The sequence below is a fragment of the Chlorocebus sabaeus genome, chromosome 26 (genome assembly GCF_047675955.1).
Source record: "Chlorocebus sabaeus isolate Y175 chromosome 26, mChlSab1.0.hap1, whole genome shotgun sequence".
Taxonomy (NCBI): Eukaryota; Metazoa; Chordata; class Mammalia; order Primates; family Cercopithecidae; genus Chlorocebus; species Chlorocebus sabaeus.
In genome coordinates, this window is record NC_132929.1 from 26,809,416 (window position 1) to 26,830,155 (window position 20,740).

The window sequence follows — 20,740 nt, forward strand, 5'->3', positions numbered from 1 at the left end:
TATATTTTATCACAATTAAAAAGTTTTTAAAAAGGGAAAAAAAGAGGGGATTACGTCTTCCCATCTGTGCATCTCACGACTGTGTTATTACTGAGAGCTCGATGCCAGTCCCTTAGAAACACAAAGATGATTTGAAAACTTATGTACCAATTCATTTCCTCCAATTTTCCCCATAATGAATAGAACCATAGTTCATCAGGAAAAGAAAAGTAACTTGAATATAGGCCAACTAGACCAAGGCTGGCCCGCGTCCAGACCACGGAGGAGGGAAATGCCGAAGCAATCAGCTGCCTTCATCAATGGCCAAGGCGTCTTTTGCCATTTCTGCCTTGCCTTGCACAGGCAGGCTGAGATGCGGTCTTGCTTTATGGTTCAGGAGAAAGGGCCAGAACCAGGCTGGCAGGGCCCTGTGCTGGGAGGCGGCCTCCAGGGATGAACTGGGATTTTAACCCCATCCCTGGGGTGGTGGCACCACTGCAGAGGCAGCAAACAACCCTACAGCTGGCAGCCAGTGGCCTGAGCTTGCTGGCAGGGAAAGCTAGAGCTTTCTGAGCATAGCCTGGACTGAGAAGAGCGAGGCCGAGCTTCCAGTCCTCGTGTTGCCCCAAAGAGCTGGGTGGCCATACGCAAAACATTCTTAACTTCTAAGACCTTGGGGTTTGTAGATGGTGGATTATGCCCACTCTAGCCTGAAGGTTCCATTAAGCTATGAATGTAGTAAAATCATATAAAGAATTTCCCTGAAACCCTGAGACATGATTAATTTCTAGCAAGAAAAGGTGCTGTTCTTTTATCCTAATGAACCTTAGTCATTTTTACTTCCAGAGTCTATATGAGGGTCTTTGAGGCTCTGACTCATTTGAGACATTCAGATGTGAAGTCTGGTCTGATGGTAATTTTAAGTGAGGAAGAAAGCTGGTTATTGAGCAAAAGTTTAAAGAGGAAAAGAATACTAAGTGCAGGCATCAGTTCTGTCTGTCTTGTGTGATAGTAAAACGAACACAGAATTTCAAGTCAGAAGAACTGAGTTCAAGTCTCTCTTATTGCCCCTCCCACACCTGCCCCAGCTTCCCTCTTATCCTTCAGGAGCCATTCTCTACACAGCAGCCAGAGGGATTATTTTAAAACATAAATTATGTTATAACATCCTCCAGCTTAAACCCTCTAGTGAGTTCTGACTGCACTTAAATTGCACATACACTAGTGGTATTCTGTTAAGTGTTTAACAACTGGCTCTCTTGGAGGAGAGATCTGGGAGAAGAACCTGGGTTTGTTGTATTTGCCAATTATCATGGTGTAAATACTCCCACTATGGCCAATTTCAAGCTATCAATTTGACATTAATCAGCTCTTAAAACCCTGAAAACTTAACAAGTGGCTCTCATGAACTAGAATGAGCCAGATCCAGCAACTTTTTCTATTTAAAATCCAGCTTCTGAGACTCTCATGACCCAGTGTGGTTTGTCCATCTTGCCAGCTTCACCTCATTTCATGTTCCCTCTGATCATGACACTGCAGCCACCCTGCCTGTGTCAAATATTCCACCTCATATATACACCCTCAAATATTCCAAGCTTGATCTCACGTGAGGGCCTTCTCACGTGCTGTTCCCGCCACCTGGAACTTTCTTCTCTAGATCTTGACTGGCTATTCTTTGTCAATTTGATCTTAACTTCAATATGTCAGGGAGGCCTTACCTGAGCACTTAATTCCAAAATAGAGCCACCTCCCCCATTACTATCTCATTACCCAGTTTATTTGCTTCATAGCCCTTGCCACTATCTGAAATGATCTGTTTCATTATTTGTTACTTTATTTGTTTTCTGTTTTGACATATAGGGTGCAAAGGTATAGGCACTAAGAACCAGGTCCAGCACATAGTATGTGGCAATAAATGTTTGTTGAAGAAATAAATGATTAATAAGTCAAAAATAAATTATTTCTGTTATAAGATGGAGTTATTTAAGCAGTAGAAAATTCTCAAATTCATTCTGACAACTTATAAAACTGGTTTCAAAGTTTTTTCTTCTTTTCAGTTGACATAATTTTCTTTTGATGTAGAGAAAAGTATACATGCACTTTTTAAGACAAGATCAGGGACAGTCTTCTCTTCAAATGAATAATTTGAAAGATCTCTAGGCCAGGGAGAAGGAGGAGGAGGAAGAAAACAAAAATATGTAATTGGCGTCTTCATTTTCCTAAGAGCCATGTGAAGAGAAGAGGACCAAAGGAAGATCAAAGAAAGGAAACAGACAGTCTCTGAACCTCGTTGCTGCCCCTTACATGCTGGGTGCTAATACTCAAGATCTACCTAATGGAAGAATCCTGTGGGGCGTGTGTTTCACAGCTGAGGAAAACTAGGCTGTAGGAGGTTAAGCAACTTGCCCTAAGACACATAGCTGGTAAATAGTATAATTTAATTCTAAGTTGACCAAGTTCAGGCTTTGCCTAATTATGTATCTCCTACATAATAGGAGGTAGGGTGGCAGGAGGGTCCCCTCCAGAGGAAATTCTATGAATAAAGAAACCACATAAGTAATGATGGCAGATACCTAACAGAAGCTTTTAATTGTGGGAACATCCATTCTTAGTTCACTGGGATGAAAGAAGAGAGACACATTTTCATAGTTTGAATCCTTATGAGTAAAGAGTTTGATGGGAACTTCAGAAGAGTGGAAAATGCACTTTTTTTTTTTTTTTTTTTGAGACGGAGTCTCACTCTGTCACCCAGGCTGGGTTGCAGTGGTACGATCTCGGCTCACTGCAACCTCTGCCTCCTGGGTTCAAGCAATTCTCCTGCCTCAGCCTCCCAAGTAGCAGGGATTACAGGCACCTGCAACTATATCCAGCTAATTTTTGTGTTTTTAGTAGAGATGGGGTTTCACTGTGTTGGCCAGGCTGGTCTCGAACTCCTGACCTCAGGTGATCTGCCCGCCTCGGCCTCTAAAAGTGCTGGGATTACAGGCGTGAGCCACCACACCCAGCTGGAAAAAGCACTTTTAATTGATCACTGTATTGAAAACAAACAAACCAGGATTACAGGGATAATTTTCTAGTGACTTATTTGAGCAGGATAAAATCCTGTTTGGTAGCTTCCATATGTGTCACAACTGTTGTGGCTTGATGGAATTAGCAGTCTTGGGACACAGGGCTACTTGGTTTGGGGTGCAGGTTGGGGACATTTATGCAATAGAACAGTGTTCAAGGGAAGATGTTGTTAATTGCCTTCCAAGGGCTTCCACTTAGGGGCACAGAGGAGTTATAATCTGTGCAGGGTTGCAGAAGAGCTGCCCCAACGAGGCTGAAGATTCCACGAAGATAGAGTTCAGAGTGTAATCAAGTGGGGTCTTAGGTATAAAGCATGAGGGTTAAAAAAACCTTCTAGACTAGATGAGCGCTTCTCAGCCTTTAACATGCAACTAGAGTGTGTGAGGATCCTGTTGTAGTGCAGATTTGGACTCAGTAGGTCCAGATGGGGCCTGGGCATTCCTATTACAACAAGCTCCCAGGCGGTGCTGCTGTGACTGCTCTGGGGATCACACAGCTACACATTTTGGCTCACCTTGCTCCTCAAAATGTCAGCAACAGTATGACCTGGGAGCTTGTTAGAAATGCGGAACCTCAGGCCTTATCCACACCCATGGAGTCAGAACTTGAATTGTATCAAAATCACTAGGTGATTCACACATTAAAGGTTAGGAATTACTGCTCTAAAAATCAAGAAGTGCCAGTCTGTTCTGGGGGTGCAGTGGGTTGAATGGGGGCCCCCAAAAGATAAGTTCACATCCAAATCCTTGAACCTGTGAACGTGACCTGATTTGGACAAAAGGATCTTTGCAGATGTAGACTAAAAACCTTGAGATAAAATCATCCTGGAATATTGGGTGGGCCCTATATCAAATGCTGTGTCCTTAGGAGAGAAGGCAGAGGGAAATTTGAGACAGAAGAGGGAAAGATACAGACAGAAGAGGAGGAGGCAATGTGACGACAGAGGCAGAGATTAGAGTGATGCAGCCACAAGCCAAGGAAACCAAGGATGGCCTACAGCCACCAGAAGCTCAAAGAAGCAAGAAAGGGTTCTCCCAGAGAATCCCTCTCCAAGGGAGTGTGGCCCTGCCGACACCTTGATTTCAGGCTTCTGGCTTTCGGAATTAAAAGAAAATACATTTGTGCTGTTTGAAGTCACCCAGTTTGTGGTAATTTGTTGCAGCAGTTTTAGGAAACAAATATAAGGAGGAAGGGCTACATCTCATCTACACAAGAGTTTGTTGTGATGAAAGGAGGGTGGCTGCCTCCACTTCACCAGCTCAGAATAAAAGGTTGACCTCAGTCAGAGCAATTCAGGATGGTGAGTGCAGATGGTAAGAGAAAGGGGAAGTAGAAAACAGGAGGCTCAGGAGGGAATGAGGGAAATACGGAAGATGGATCTGCAGAGGTAGAAGAAAGAGGAGGACACAAAGCAAACACAGCCCAGGTTTGCTGGGATGGCATTCAACAATAGGGGCAAGATGGCAAGCCTGGGGCTGGGAGACAGGCTGGAGTTTCCCCAGAGCACAGTCCTCAGAGCTGGTCCTGAGACAGACCGAGGGGAACTGCAGAAGGGAAGAACTACTGAGAGGATTCATTATGGAAGGAGCCACAAAAGACCTGCGAGAAGTAGAAATACAGGATGTTGGGAGAGGTTAGAATGAGACCCAAGAAGGAGAACCAGGAACAATTGCATTAAAATAGAATGAAATGTACTTTTTAAATTCATTTGGAAATGAATTAGCCTTGTAAATAGGCATAGTGTTACCTATCCTGGCAACCAATGGGCATCAAATGTGATTATTAAACACAAAATACCATATATTTGCGACCCTTATGAGTACGGGCTGATTATTAAGCTAAAAGAGATCCTTCTGAAAGATGGCCCCTTTGAGGCTATGTGTTCCCCAAAGCCAGCTTTTTGGTTTAACTTAGAAAATGTCTAAATCCTCACCAACTGGTTGTAAAGAGGGGAACAAACCCATGGGCTTGTGGAATCTTCAGTTGCAGGAGTCCTAAAGTTCATCTCCTCCAATTTCCCAACAAGCAGGAATATCTACCCCCAACTGCCAGTACCCCTGACCAAGATTATCCGGTTTCCCCGACTTGGCCATGTTTTTCTTGCTTAAGTGTGTGGATTGATCATTCACTGTCTTTCAGTGGCACTTAGTAGACTGCAAAGGCTGCGTTTTAGAATGTGTACATGTGGTGCCTATTCTTAGGAATTTGATAGTACTAACTTCTCTTACTGGTTTAAAGATTCACTCTTTCATTCATTTAACAGAAATGTACTGAGAGCATGCTGTGTGCCAGACATGGAGACGAGTAAAACGTGGATGACTAGAGAACACATATGTATCAGTTTACTTTGGTTGCATAACATAGCTGAATCGGTAGAATTGGTTTGACTCACCCCTAGCTGTTGGTTGGAGAGACATGGCAAAATCTCAAGTCACTGTTCTTGGACTTATTCCCATGGTGGAGTGGCTGGTGTGTTATGATATGAGACAGAATTCCCTAGTTTCCCAATACCTAAATTCCTCCAATATCAGTACCTAAATTGTTGACCAATTAGGGGTATCTGGAAGGTACCATCTCCTTTCTCTCCTCCTCTCCTCCCACAAGCCCAGCTTGCCTATCAAGCTTTTGTGCAATTCCCTAGAAAACCAAAAACTTTTACTGTAAGGGAGGATGACATTTTGAAACTTAGCTATGCTTTATAACTTAGGTAGACACATTTAGCTATTTATTTATTTATTTATTTTGAGATAGGGTGTCACTTTGTCATCCTAGCTGGAGTGCAGTGGTACTATCATAGCTCACTTTGATCTCGAACTTCTGAGCTCAACCAATCCTCCCACCTCAGCCTCCGAAGGAGTTTTAAAAAAATGTTTCAGGAGCAGTTTTTGATAATAGAAGCTGAGACACTGGCCATATGTGTTAGGGTATATGTGGGTAGGGGAGGGAAACCCTACCAAGCAGGTAGCAAAGGAATAAAAATGGATGGATGGATGGGGGAGAGTAATAACCACCTCACAGTATTGTTGAGAGAAGTAAATGACATGATTGTTAAAAGGGCTTAATGTAGTAAGAAAGTACCTACAGTTACTGTTTTCCTGGCCTGAAAGAATGAATGTACTTTCACAACCCTTAGTTCTTCATCTATCCAGGCTTAACTAGGCTAGAAGAGGAAAGCTTTGTGCCCATGTGTCTGGTTTTGCCTCCTCCACACCAAACCCCTAGCTTATCCCCACTGGAAATAACTATGTAAGGGACTGAATATTTCATTCATATATGAAATCCTTGCCAGAAGAAGAAATTGCATAATAGCTGTCAATCATAATAGACTTATTAGCATTTGCCAATTTGGCCAAAATGTAGGCAATTTTATGGCCATCATGCAGTCTGCCTTGCACACTGTGTGTTTATAGAAAATGACTATAAAATCCACTCCTTATTTTTTAATGCAGTGACAAATCTGAAATGAATTGAAATTGTGTGAAGCTAGAAATGTTCCTGATGGTCAAGTAAGGGCCAAATGGAATCTGATAATTTCTTATTGAGGCAGCTATTGGAATACACTCATTAATACTACTACCATTTTATAGTAACTAAACTTTTACAGCACTTTCCTCGATCTCTTTTGAGAAGGTACCTTGAAACACATTTGGGAAGTAGGGAAGGCAGGTAAAATCATCCATATTTCATAGATGAAGAAACTGAGATATTCCTTGCTTCATATTCCTTGGGCAATGAGATGGGGAATGAGCAGCTCTTAAAAGGGGTTTACCCAGCATCACATGGTGAGAGAGCTGGGCAAGTGGAATGAGACTCTCCAGCCTCTCAGCAGGTTAGTCCTGCTGCAAAAAGATGGCACGAGAGAGGGGACAAGGGCTTTGGAATGAGAGGTGGACTTGAATCTAGGTTGCTCCTTTACTAGCTGAGTGCTTGGGTGCAAGTCCCCATACTCCCTGGGACTCTGTCTTATCAATAGGCTGCAGGGATTACTGAGGCATTCATACTGATGGGAAGGTTGTCATGAAGCCTAATGTGAGATAATAGAAGCATCTGGCACATCATCTCCTGCCGCCCTCTACTGCACAATAAGAGGTTTGAGGAGATCATGATTCAGCCTAATTACTCAGCTTGTCATTATCATGCCCTATGCTCAGTGAGAGGCTGCTGTGTACCAGCACTGTGCTAAAGACCTTCACAGAAATTATTTCTTGCAATCCTCATAGCAATGCTTATAAGATAATTATTATCCACATTGGATTGATGAGAAAACTGTGATATGGAGAAATGAAACAGTTTGCCCAAAGCATATTCTTACAAAAAGGCTGAGCCCAGATTCAGGGCTCCACTGCCTCCCTATTTATGGAGTCACAGTGCTGAAAGGAACTTTAAAAATTACCTGGACCACAGGCACTCAGCTGCCATACCTTCTAATTAAGACCTTCTTTGCAAGAAATGTTTTGCTAACAAATTAAAACACTGAGGTTTGTGAAACATTTGCTTTTTGTTATAAATCACAGTGGATTCGAGGTTATTCTTATGATAATTATCGTTGTTTTCTTATGACTCTTATTTGTTTTGCACTTTGAAATGTTTTCTTGATGGGAGAGAGAAGGGTAGAGTATACTTAATGGGCTGGACTTGATGAATGGGAATTGCCCTGTCTAAATACATTCCATTGTCTTGTTGACCTGGTAGAAACAGGGTTATGGTCATTGACTTCCTAGAATAGGCCAATACCTGCTAAAAGCTGCAGAAAGGAAATGAAGAATTTGAAACAGGTAAGCCCTGACAGAATTGAGCCGTGAAGGGTTAAGCCCTTGACTTTGTTCTTTGAGCTAAGAGCAACTGAAAGCATCATATGCTCCATTTGACTTACTACTTTGATAAGGTTTAATTAGTATGTCCTTCTGCAAGAATAGGTGAGAGATTCAGTCCCAGAGCCCAGCTGATACAGATTGAAAAGGGTCCCTCCATCCTTCAGTGGGCCAATGGCACATGCTTTTGTGGAATATTAGCACCATTAGCAGTGAAAGGTGCTGCTTAGAAATAAAAAGTGGCAATTTCCAAGTGGTATTTCTCAATAATGAGAGAGCTTGCTGGATGTGATTATTTTCCACTTGAGAGAGGGAAAATGGAATCTCAATGAAGGCATGGGGGTGTCTAGTATGCCCAAAGATATAGAAGGGGACAATTGTCCTTACAATTTGATAATGATAGAGCCCTTATATGCATGCATTTCACTGATAATTTACACATTCCAGTTCTTTGAGAACTGATGAAAATGGAATCCACAGCACATTGCACATTCAAGGGTGACAGTTAAGCACTTAACAGTGAGGCAAAATTCTGAAGAGATAATAGAATTTTCAAATACATGTTCATCAGCCTACTGAAAAGCCAATGGTATTCCAAAATTCCTAGGCCAAGCCTTACAAACATATGGGGTTTGTCTATACAGGCTAAGCAGAATGAAAAGCTGAACAACTACCCAGGTATTTGATTCTGGGAGAGTTTGCTTGGATCATTTAAACCAACACTTCCCCTCTTCCTGTCCCTCCCCCATATCCCTCATTTCCACCCCCCACCCCTCCACTCCCAGTTTTTCCCTAGGATATTTTTGTATCTGCAAAATAGTTATCTATGTACAACTATATCAAACTTTCATTTCACTTTGACAGTGTAGACACAGACCTTGGCTTCATATATACAGATAAAATATATATAAATGTCCCAAGTGTATTGGATAGGTGAAGTACATGGATCCAAAGTTGGACTTCCTCCACCATGCAGCTCCACCCAGAGGCAATGTAAACAGAGTGTTACTAATTTTCAAGTGAATTAATTTGGACACATTAAATCGCAAATCCTGGCCTTGCTTTCAGGGGTCTAAATTATTTGGATGATTGTCTCGAGCTGACTATAGACAAATTCAGGTATACAGGCATACTCCATATATTTTTAGGCCATATAGATGATCCAAATAATTCCAAGCTCAACTAAATGTTTTAGTTTTTACTCATATCCATTCTTGAATTCTTGGAATACCTACCTCTTTATTTGGTTTCTGCATCAGTTGGGAGTATCTCTGAGCAGGAGTGCCTATTCAGAACTGGGCTTGGGAGAGAATACAGGGAGACAGGACGGGGAGATGGGAATGCAGATGGATTACAAAAGAAAGAAAATAGCTCCTGCTTTCAGGGAGATTACACTTTCATCTTATACTCAGCTGTTGCCTTATTACTACACAGTAGGATGAAAAGAGTAGTCAAATGGTATGGCAATGGATTCAATGACAAATATTTACCTATTTGTAAATAAGTTTAATTTTTCAGTTTTTCAATGACATTCAGTAGAGATAGTTATATTGGCTATATAACACAAGTAAAGTGGTGTTTGAAAAGTTCCTCCGTTCATTTGATTTCCTTTAGAAAGCGAATTCCAAGGTATGCATTTTATCCATGACCACATACAATGATTCAATGAACTAGATAACGTTAAATCTCTCAGGTAACTGTTAAATTTTGAGGTAGGATTAAAAAATACTTCAGGGGTTCTACTCTGACCACGTTCTTTTCTGATCTGTTGCCCTTGGCTTTTGGGGTCATGGGAAGAAAGAGAGGGAGAAAATGTCGAGGGAGAAGGATAAGGGGATGAGAGGAGCACCCCTTAGAAGTTTGAGCCCATTGGGTTGGGACTTTTCCTCCCCCAGTCACTGGAGCTGTAGTAAGAGCAAATCAATGTCACATTTACAGTTATCTCTCGGTTAGCCACACTAATTGAGCTAAGCAAAAATGGAAACATGCCAAAAGGATTTTTATTTGAAGTGCATTATGCGAATTTTTTTTTTTCTACAGCAGACACAGGGTCCTAATAATACTTAACCCAGGCTATTACGAAATGAGTTTGTATTACTTGAATCTATAGGTAATACAACGAATTGTAGTATAGGCAAGTGGCTGAGGCATAAATTGACAGACTGGGAAAGAATTTCCTCTGATTTAACTTTTGCCACAGACAGATCATATGTGGACAAACAGGAATTAATTGGGCTTAATTCATAGGAAGGGTCAAATGCTGAATTTCTAAGCATTTCTCCAAAGACTATGAATGTTACTGTTCCACCTCCACAGAAAACAAAATTAAAGTATTTTAATTCACACTAGCAGTTGCGTTTGGCCCCAGGTACCCTGACATTGGACTGGTCTTTCTAATCAACTTGAGTGTTTCTGCCCCAGACATAAAAATCACCTTGGGTTGAGGCAGTAGAGCTCTAGTGGGGAACCTGACATACATTTTGTTAATGAAGGCCTATCCTTCTCAAAGCACATTTGGTGGAATCGGGCCTTTACGGATAGTTTCTTCACTGACTATTTCTCCCTCAAACTCTTGGCCTTTGCTTTTTCTCTTGTAGTCTGGTTCTCTGGTGTGAACAGGAGCAGATGACCAATAGCACTCAGCTTGGTGACAACCCATATGAAATATGCCTATAAAGTGCAGTGGGCCACTGAGTGTTCACTGTGAGGATGACAGTATTGGCAAGGATGGATGATTTGTATGTGAACTACTGATGAGAAATGCTCCAGAGTGGGTACTGACCAGCCTTCTCTAGTGTTCCAGACACCTGTCTGAGTTTCTGGGGGTAAAGATCATTTCCAGCATGTTTTTAGTCTCATCTGGGTGCGAGGACAAGTCGTGTATCTTCTGTATTCTCTCAACACACTGTCCTTGCAATGTCTTCACATGGAATCGTCTCAGAAGTGTAACGAGGATGGCTTTCATCATCACCATGGCGATGTACTTTCCTGCACAGCCACGGGGCCCAAAGCCAAATGGTTGAAAGTACCTATAAGGAACCTGTGAAAATGATCAGACAGCCAGAATATTAAAGGCTAGAGTCACTCAGTCTCTGTTTGATTCATTCTGAAAACATGGGTCAGTCAGAACACTGTGTTGTGGTTATCAGCCACAATGCCCTCCAGCCCCTCAGATGAACAACTGGAACTCAAGCCCTTTCTCTGTCCTGTTTGATTCACCCCTTGTGATCCGACCCAACCTCAGAGAGTCCCCAGTTTTGCCTTTCATGTTCTGGGGTAAAGTAATGCAAACCATCTTATTACAGCAAGTGTTAGTATAATCAGGTAGCTCTGTGGAATAGCCACAGATTTACTACTGTTTTATAAGTCACTAAGGCAAAGATTATTTTCTGTGATACCAAATAAGAGACAAAGGCAAGCAAAGATGTAGATTCCTGGCCTATTCAGTGCCAAGCATCTAACTAATTTTAGTTATGCAGAAAATTAATGAGGACCACATCTGTCTTGTCCACATCTGGACTTAGTGCCTGACATATAGTAGATGTTCAACAAATTTTTGTTGATTAGTTTACTGATTCACATGGCATTATCTGGATTGCCCATGTAGAAACAAGATGAATTGGAGTACTTAATGAATTTTAGCATCATGTTTCTACACCATATGCAAATTGAAAAAAGGGCACTTAGGGAACTGCTTATGTAATTCAGATTGAAAAATATATTGTCTAAAATTTGACCTAATGAAGGTGGAATCTCTAGTACACATCAATTATACAAAAAAGAAAAACTGTCTCTCTTCTAATTAGTAAGTCCTATTTAGAATGGGACCTACTGCTCATGGGGCCATTTGATGAGCCAAAGGCACTTTGCAAAAACCAAATCTTCTGGTCTCATTTGATTTTCATCTGAAGCAGTAGTGGACTTTCCTTTGCTCAGATGGTGCTATAGCTGAATCTGATGACATGATGACAAAGTTTAAATGGAAAAGTAGGTTGGTTGGGTTAAACAAAAATCACCTCATTTTAGCCAAATTAAGGGCCCAGCTTTTTCACATTTTGACCTATTTTGTGGCCACCATGTAGATACTTCTTAGAGCTGGAGACCCAGCATCCTTTAAGGCTTGAGGATGAATACGGGAGCCCTGCTCCAAGCTAGGGTACATGTGTGCTCCTGGTGAGGTGGCAGAGGGAATGAGTAAGAAAAATGAAACGTTTATGGTGCAAACACAAAGAACCAGAGAGGATTTAACAGTTGACATTTTCAAGAATGGCATGCTCAACTTTAAGGAAGGGCTCTTACATTCTTTGCAAAATTTTCAAGAGTGAATTCATTGGGTTTGGGGAAAAACTCGAGTCTGTGCATCCTTCCAATATTCAGGATAATGTTCGTCCCCTTTTTCACTGGGTAGCCGTCAATTACATCATCTTCTAAGGCTTTGCGCATGACCAAGTCCACGACAGGCTGGTACCGCATGCTCTCATAAATGAAGTTTTCCATCACTTTTAATTTTTGCATATCATCAATCTTTACGTCTCTCTCACCTGTGGAAACAGATAAAAGGGACAAATAAGGTAATGTTAGTTTCCATCTGTGATTGGCGTCAAAGCTCCTGTTTTTTCCACAGAACAGTTTGCTCTTGGTTGAAAAAAAACTGTGACTCTAATTCTAATGCACACCAGCAACCAGGGCCAAATATGTTACGCTCAGTCCACAAAGTGTTTTATAAAAATTCAGATATGAAGCCAATTACCTTAAAAACTGGAGGATTTTATAGAAAAGCCTGAATATCTAGAAAACTTGGTGATGCTGAACTTCCATTCCCACATAGCAATAATGGGCTGACACTGAGTGGCCAATTACCCGTTTAGAGGGGGCATACGTCATACAGTTCCATCTAGATCGTGCCCCATCTGCTTCAAACATTCATCTTATCTGCCTGCTTTCTGATATCTTTGAGTTTTTGTTCCCTGCTCTAAATTGTAGGGGACATTAATTTCCTCTCTTCACTTGTGAGCAAACTGGCACCACAACCATCCCAGAGATGATGCACAGGCTGCTGCAAAGTCAAAGTGAGATGGCAGATTTGATTCATTTCAACGAAATTTTCTCCTCTGGTTACCTGTGCAGTCATCTGCCCTTACATGTCACTGATAGTCCCTCGGCATCTCATCAAGAAAGACCTGCAGTAGAGTGACAAGGACGTTCTCCCCACCACGACAAAATAGGTGCCTCAGATCAGCCCCGGGTGAGCTGGGGATTGATGGACACCCTCACTGTCTCAGATTGGCCTGACACTGGTCAAAGAGGCTTAGATTATTCCCAGACATGGTAAAGCTTCAGAGATGCCACTTTTGCAGAATAAAAAATAGCCCAGGGTCCTGAGGCAGCCCTGTCTCATATACAACCAACCTTTCCTCAGAAAAGTCTAGTTTGGCCAGAGTCCTCTCATGGCCCTTCCCCTTACATACTGCCCTTGGCACACTCAAGGGTCTAATGGGGCCTGTATAGCTGGGGTTGGGAAGTAGAAAGGAAGATGATGGAGATGGTGACCAAAGGTGCTCACTAGGAAGTAGTTACCCAGTCTGTGTGTGGCACACAGGAGGGAGCATGGACAATTGCAAATGGCTTTGCTGCTTTTCCATCTTTGCAGAGGCCTTTTGAAGTGTCAGGGAACATCAACATGTACATGCACATTTCACCTCTCAAATAAATTGTATTCAATGTGTATTAAAGGCTTATGGTTTCCTTGAACGCCCTCCTTCGGTCTCTCTTTACTGTATTGAGCTTGTTTTCTTTTTCCCACCAGACCGTGAGCCCCGCGAGCGCAGGGATGGTGCTGGCTTGTTCAAGGCTGTAGCCCTGCACCTGGCACAGAACCTGAGAACCTGAGAGGAGGCAGTCAAGAAAACATTCTGGAATTTGGAGTCTAGATGTTATTCCGGCTCCTTGCTTTCTACCTTGCCAGGAAACTTCCCACCTGTGTGAGGCATCTGCAGATCCCTTCTCTCCCATATTTAACCCTTCAGTGAAATTTCTCCTTACGTTTAACTATTTCAAGCAGCACTCTCATGGTTTGAAAAAGATGATGCCCTTCTACAACCAAATAACTTGTTTTGCAGGGTCTGTGTAAAGTCAAGAGAGGGAAGTCTACATTCTGTGATATCTCTTCACATTTGTAAGAAATGAGTAATCCTAAAAGATTACTCATGTGAAGGAAGTGTCAAATGAGGAATTATGCTTTCTCCCAGAAAGCAAATTTGATTTCTTTCAAAGTTGGCATGGTTGTTGCTGTAGAAGAGTGGAGCAGGATGAAACTGAAGTGGAGACACAGCAATGAAGCAGTAGAGTTGGGGAAGGCCTGAGTGTGGACCTGGAAGCTCTGCTGCAGAGGAGCAGAGGGCAGGGGAGAGGAAGGGGCTGGCATCACTGGATTGGAGTGGAGAGGGATATGTATCACTCCCCTGTCTTTGCTGTTATCTTCTCCTCTTCCTTCTGCCACAAACTGGAAGTTCATTTGTGAACAGGTGGCTTGAAGCCCAGAAACACTGCTATAAATGAGAGACGATCATTTCCCTGGGAGATTCCACAAAAGTCTTTTGTAACTGACAAGGGAGACAGAACACTGTATGTGATCCCATATTTTTGTAAAATGGACAAATCCAACCGTAAATATGTGTTTGTGGGCAAACAGAAAAAGATTTTAGCAAATGCACAGCAAACTATTCACAATGGTTGCCACTGGAGAGTGGGGATGAGGCTGGAGAGGAGAGTGGAAAAGATTGGGGGATGTCACTTACTGCTTTACACATCACTGTGATTTAAATTCCTCCCAATGAGCACGTATTACTTTTATGATTAAGACAACAGAAAGAACCATCTTTTCAGTCTATCTGGTATAATCAAATGTGACAGAATGTCTTGCTTTATTGTTTGGAGTGAATTACAAAAAATTTTGTTTGATATCAGATTTTTAGGACATAAGAAATGGACATTCAGAAGAAATTGTTTTTAAGCTGTGTTATTTATTTGATAAATTCTTACCAACAACAGTCTGGATTTCCTTCATAATTGCCTCTTCAACATTAGGGTGCTTTGCAATGAGAAATAACATGAAGAACAAAGAGACAGACATGGTGTCAGGAGCTGCGATCAGCATTTCCAATATGCACTGGTTCACGTTCTCTCTCGTCAGGTCACCTCGTTTCTGAACAATTGGAAGACAGGAAAAATTTGGAAAGTGAATCAAAGTTTCAAAAAATGAGGGGAGGTGATACTCAAGGATCAACAACTTCAACAAAATGAAATAATAGAAACCACATGTCTCTGTGATTGACTGTGGACATTTTACATGACAATCTTTAGCTGAAAGATGAACAATTAGGCTGGTTGTCTATGTATGCAGTGTCTTTGGCCTCCCCCAACTTGTTTTCATATTTTATATTGTTACACAGAAGAGTCACAATCTTAGCAGTCAGTCTTACTAGAATGTTCCAATCTTAAAGGCCTTGCTGAAATACCTAATGTGTTGGCTATTTGAATTGGGATTATAGAACTGCTAGAGAAAGTATTTAAATGCAGAAATACACAACAGTTACAAAAGGGGATCTTTACACACCTCTACACAGTCATAACATATGTGGCATGGGAGTTACGGTTAGTTCAGGTCAGTACCTCGGCTAAAATCAACTCAGTGGCAAAGTCCATGCATTCTTCCAGTTTCTCTTCCGTGGAAATCCTGCGTCTTTTTTCTGCTATCAGAACTTCTATGGCATCTTTCAAATCCTTGCTGGAAAAAAAGTCAAAATATAGTCTATTTGTACTCAGTTTAGACATCTAGTGAAACAGATTTATTTGCCATGTATTTAGGTAAAATGATCTGCTTTAATTGAAACCCTTGGTGCTTATGAGTCAGTGAATTACTGTTTTATTTCTTCATAAATACTCTTAAATTACATAGACCTTATACTTCATGTTAAGGTGCCAGAGTTAGCTAAGATTTCTGGATTCTGGTAGCAAAATCAAGGCTGTGACTTCTAGTTAAGGGTTAAAAATTGATAGCAAAAGGCTAAATCTAGCAATATTTTCCAATTTCTGATTTGGCAGGCACAATGTTTAAATTAAAACAAAAACAAAAACAAACCTGTGAGTGCCGTCAGGTGCTCTTCAGTTTGCCACAGGCACCTCCATTTCCTTGTCTTATGTTTCCACAGCCTGCTTTTTTTTTTTTTTTCTTTTTCTTTTAATTGAGACAAAATCTCAGTCTGTAGCCCAGGCTGGAGTGCAGTGGCATGATCTCAGCTCACTGCAACCTCCACCTCCTGGGTTCAAGCCATTCTCCTGCCTCAGCCTCCTGAGTAGTTGGGATTACAGGCACCCGCCACCATGCCCAGTTAATTTTTTGTATTATTAGTAAAGACAGGGTTTCACCACGTTGGTCAGGTTGGTTTCAAACTCCTGACCTCAGGTGATCTGCCCACCCTGGCCTCCCAAAATGCTGGGATTACAGGCATGAGCCACTGCACCTGGCCCCCATAGCCTGCTTTTCTTTGCCTAGTCCTGAAGACTGTTGAGTGTGAGATTCCTGTTATAAACAGTAAACTCCAGTGACTAGGTATCATTCTTGATGTTTATTCTCATGCCTTGTTAGTTTCTGCCACATTGTAAACACTAATATGTGTTGAATGAATAAACAGTTGCATAAATATGTATAGGTATTTTGGCAGTGTGGTTGAAAGAACACTTGGACGGGGTGGGGTCAGGTCCTAGTTCAGGTTGTTCTCTTTCTATGTAAGATACTTTGAGTCTCTGGGCCCTACATCCTTTTAAAGTGAAGGGATCACACTAGATGAAAAATAAAGTCACCTTGAATCTAAATTCAATTTTTCCTATCTCTGTCCTTAAGTGTATGTGTTCTTTGTAAGTGTATTGTTCCCTTATCCCAGGGAACAATGTTCTGTATTACGTTAAATGTACAATAAATCCATCTTTCAAATTCTAATTGACATGTTCACTGATACACTTAAATACCCTACTGATCCATGCATTAATCAAATGTTTGCTGAGCAACTCCTACATACAATTAACAGATATTCACTCAGTTGGGCTGTGGTGCCCTCTTCCTAGTAGGCCGAGAATGCTCATAGCATTCCCATCTGAGCACTAGCCCCAAATGGTCTGGGAGGTGTTGGAGTGCCCCTAGCCTGTAAATTCATACAGAGTTCCTTGACAGAACTGCAGAAACCTAAGAGAAACCTTTACACAGACTTGTACAATAAATTTCTATTTAGGTCCAATGGCCAAGACCAAGGCTAAACTAATGACTAAGAACTATGTAATGAACTCTTCAGACCACTACCACTGCCACCAACTCTGATCACAGGGAAGAGATGAATCTTTTATCTATTTGTTTTCAAGTCACAATAAGCTCTGCTGGGAATGAAATGTATAAGGAACCAAGTGTCTAAAACATTCACCTAGTACTCATCAACCATGAGAGAATAAACAAAACAACATCAAGTTGGCTTCTTCTCTAGAAACTAATATTATTGAATTTCAAAATCCACAAGTAGAATAAAGTTAGGTCTTCAGACAAGCTTGGGGACGTTTAGAGATGGAGAACTTGAGATGGTTAGGAACATCTGAGGAAGATATGAACACAGGAAAGGGAGAAACTAACATATTTAGTACCCTCTATGTGCCATGCTCTATGCTAATTGCCTTACTTATACGATGTCATTAACCTATGCCCCTACTCTAGAAGATAGGTTATATCTTACTTTAAATAACTTCCCAAGGCCATTAGAAACAGGACACAAAGCATAGGCTTCTAGATTCCATAGCTTTCCACTGGTGGTTAGAGGTAGCAGTGTTTAGTGACTGGCTACTTGTACTCTACCAACCCATTGATTAGCCTGTAGGCCACTGGGCGTTTGTCCGGTTTTCTGATGGACAATTCTAAGATCAAAACAAAGCCATTTAATGACAATTTCAGGACCCCGAAAGCACAAGATACATAATTTAAAAAACCCACACACATTTGATTGAAGTTAGTTATACTCATTAAGAAAAAATTGTATTGAGACTAATGTCAGTTCTTACAAGTTAAATTATGTTAAATTCTTTCAAAAACAACAACACAACTATAAATTGATTCTATGGTTCCAGATTTTCAGTTGTGCAAAGATAATTTTGACAGATATTAATGACAGGATCAGTCAACCCTTCTCTTCATCTCAAAACACACTAGTGTCCTAGTTCCCGAGTTGAAGCTCCTAGACCACACACTCAGACCCCTTGCCGAGAAGCCGCCCAGCCAAAGGCTTCATTTACTCTCTGGTCTGGCCAAATGCAGCCAGATTGCTGTAAAAAGTGTTTCATCAGCAACCTAATCAACAGCTCCCTGTGGGCTCTAGAGAGCAGAAAAGTTACTGGAAAGGCCAACAAAAACAGCAAAGACACAAGGGGAAAAAACCAATCCAATTGTACTCATAAATCTTCCAAAGTTGTATTACTTACACAGACTTCTCATACTTTTTGTATAGCCAAGAAATCTTAAAGAAGATGTCTGGTTTGATGAGGAGAGCTTGCCATGCATCAAAGTAACCTTGGATTTTAACCACGATAGCACTTTCTGTAGGGGAAAAAAAAAAAAAAAAAAAACGCACAAGGAAGAGCAGTTGAGCAAAATGTGAGCTTAAGAAGGGTGCTCTGGGCAGAAAACATTCCCTGTAGATTCTCCTAACAGGGCGGGATTCTAAGCTAAGGGAGGTTCCATCTTCAGTAGGAATCTTAGCCATGTGAATACCACTAGAGAAATCAAGCACTGATTTGTTCTCCTTGCCATCCAAATTGGACTAGTTAACAAATGAGTTGCTAGTTTTCAAGTTTTCAACCTGGAATTTCACATATTCTCCTCGGGCTGAGCTTCCAACTTGCTCCTGTTTCTCTGGACAAATAGAACTAGTAATTACGGCTGTTATGGCCTTCACTCTGGTACCTGGGAGTGCAAAAAGTGGAGCCTGTTAGGTGGCTAACAAGCACATTTTAACTTCATTTGGTGTTGGGTAAGCAGAGCCATGAAGTGGATAGTTTATACGGATTATACACTTAATAGCTTCTAATCATGTTCTCATGGTGCTTTGTTCATTTTTCCCCCATAGCACTCATCACGTAGCTTTCATAGTTATTTATATTCAGTCCAGAGTGTAGAATTCATCTTGTGTTCTTCAATGCCTTGTCCTAAGCCTCACACACAATCAGCTCTTAATAAATGTTTTTTAATTAAATTGAATACTAGAGGAAATAAAACTCTTACTTTTTCAAATTATACCAGATAATATACAAAAGGGAAGAGAACAGACATTTATTTCCAACTGCTAAATACCAGTCACCATGCTAGGCACTTTGTGAAAGAGATTTTTAATTTCATCTTCATATTCTTGCCATGGGCTTTGTGATGTCATCCTTTTGCAGTTGAAGAAATTGCAATTCATAGAAATTCGGAAGCTTGCCTAAAACCATACAGCCAGTGTGGCAATACGGAGTGCCCACACCCACTGTTGCCCTCCTTCACTTCCTGTCCTCTTGCCCTGCTTCATTTTTCCTTCAAGGCACTTACTATTGCCTAATATTTTATTAGATATTTATTTCTTTTCCTGTCCATATCACCCACTGGAATGTAAGTCCCTTGAAGGCAAGAACTTTATCCGTCTGGGTCACTGTTACGTCCCCAGAACCTAAAACAGTGCCTGGCATAAAATAGGCAATCAATAAATGTTTGATGAATGAATGTTTGAATCAATGAACACTGGTGTTAAGTTAATTCAGGAAAAGTCACATTGAGTTGTACATACTTAATGCCAACAGCAGAATGGAATTAATCCAAATGATTAATTTTCTACTGATACATAATAGATATACATATTTAGGGGTACATGTAATATTTTGATAGATTTGTATAATGTGTAATAACCAAATCAGGGTAATGAGGATATTTATCACTTTAAACATTTATCTTTTCTCTATGCTGAGAACATTCAAATTATTCTCTACTAGCTACTTGGTTGTACATAGATTATTATTTATTTTCTTCACTACACTGATTTATCGAACACTAGGTCTTGTTTCTTCTATCTACCTGTATTTTTGTATCCATTAATCAACTTCTCTTCATCTCTTCTCTCCCCACTACCCCACTACCCTTCCCTTCCTCTGGTAACCACCAAACTACTCAAATGATTTACGCTTTTTGGTGTGGTGGTAGAGTTGCATGTACATGTTTTTTTTTTTTTTTTTTTTTTTTTTTTTAATCAGTAGAGTGATTTGGGGGATTTACAGGTTTTTAGGGTATATTCACTGCTAGGGTTACAAAATGTATGAAGTCATGATATGAATAATGGATTTAAGAATCTTGTTTAATAATAAATTCTGTTCCTCTTGAGATAATATAAGGCCAATGCTTATGGATAAGAAGTAATAAAAAAACAAATTCTATTATTCAAGGGCATAATAAGCATTATGTCAACTGTACAAATATTTAGTGGTAAGTAATGTTCTAAAAGACATCTGAATGGGCTTGTGAATTTTTCTTTGTGTACATGTATTAGTGCCTTATGCACAGACTACTAAAATGGAGACTAAAACATTCTTTAAGAGTAATATATAATTTAAATGACTTTAAGAAGAAAACGAAAAAGGTATATCAGAAAGAATACCAATTTTTTAATTCCTATACTTTCCAGGTTAGTGTGTGGATAAAGGTTGCAATGGCAATAAAAAATGTAACCCATAGAAAACAGTGTAAAACAATTAGGTACAAGTCCAGTGAATTCCATTCCTGTCAGGTGTTTGATCATTAAGTTAAAAAGTTATCAAAAATTCAA

At 40.7% G+C, this 20,740-nt stretch overlaps 1 protein-coding gene across 1 annotated transcript in view; it reads right to left on the minus strand.

Moving 5' to 3' along the window:
- Positions 1–9,445: 9,445 nt before the first annotated feature.
- CYP19A1 (cytochrome P450 family 19 subfamily A member 1) overlaps positions 9,446–20,740 on the minus strand; it is a 32,987-nt gene continuing 21,692 nt past the window's right edge. Inside the window, exons 5-9 of the mRNA XM_008016610.3 lie at positions 18,375–18,489; positions 15,531–15,645; positions 14,901–15,063; positions 12,159–12,400; positions 9,446–10,899 (exon numbers count right to left, since the gene is read on the minus strand). Coding sequence (XP_008014801.3) covers positions 10,651–10,899; positions 12,159–12,400; positions 14,901–15,063; positions 15,531–15,645; positions 18,375–18,489 — 884 coding nt within the window. The 3' untranslated portion in view covers positions 9,446–10,650. The remainder of the gene's footprint in view (positions 10,900–12,158; positions 12,401–14,900; positions 15,064–15,530; positions 15,646–18,374; positions 18,490–20,740) is intronic.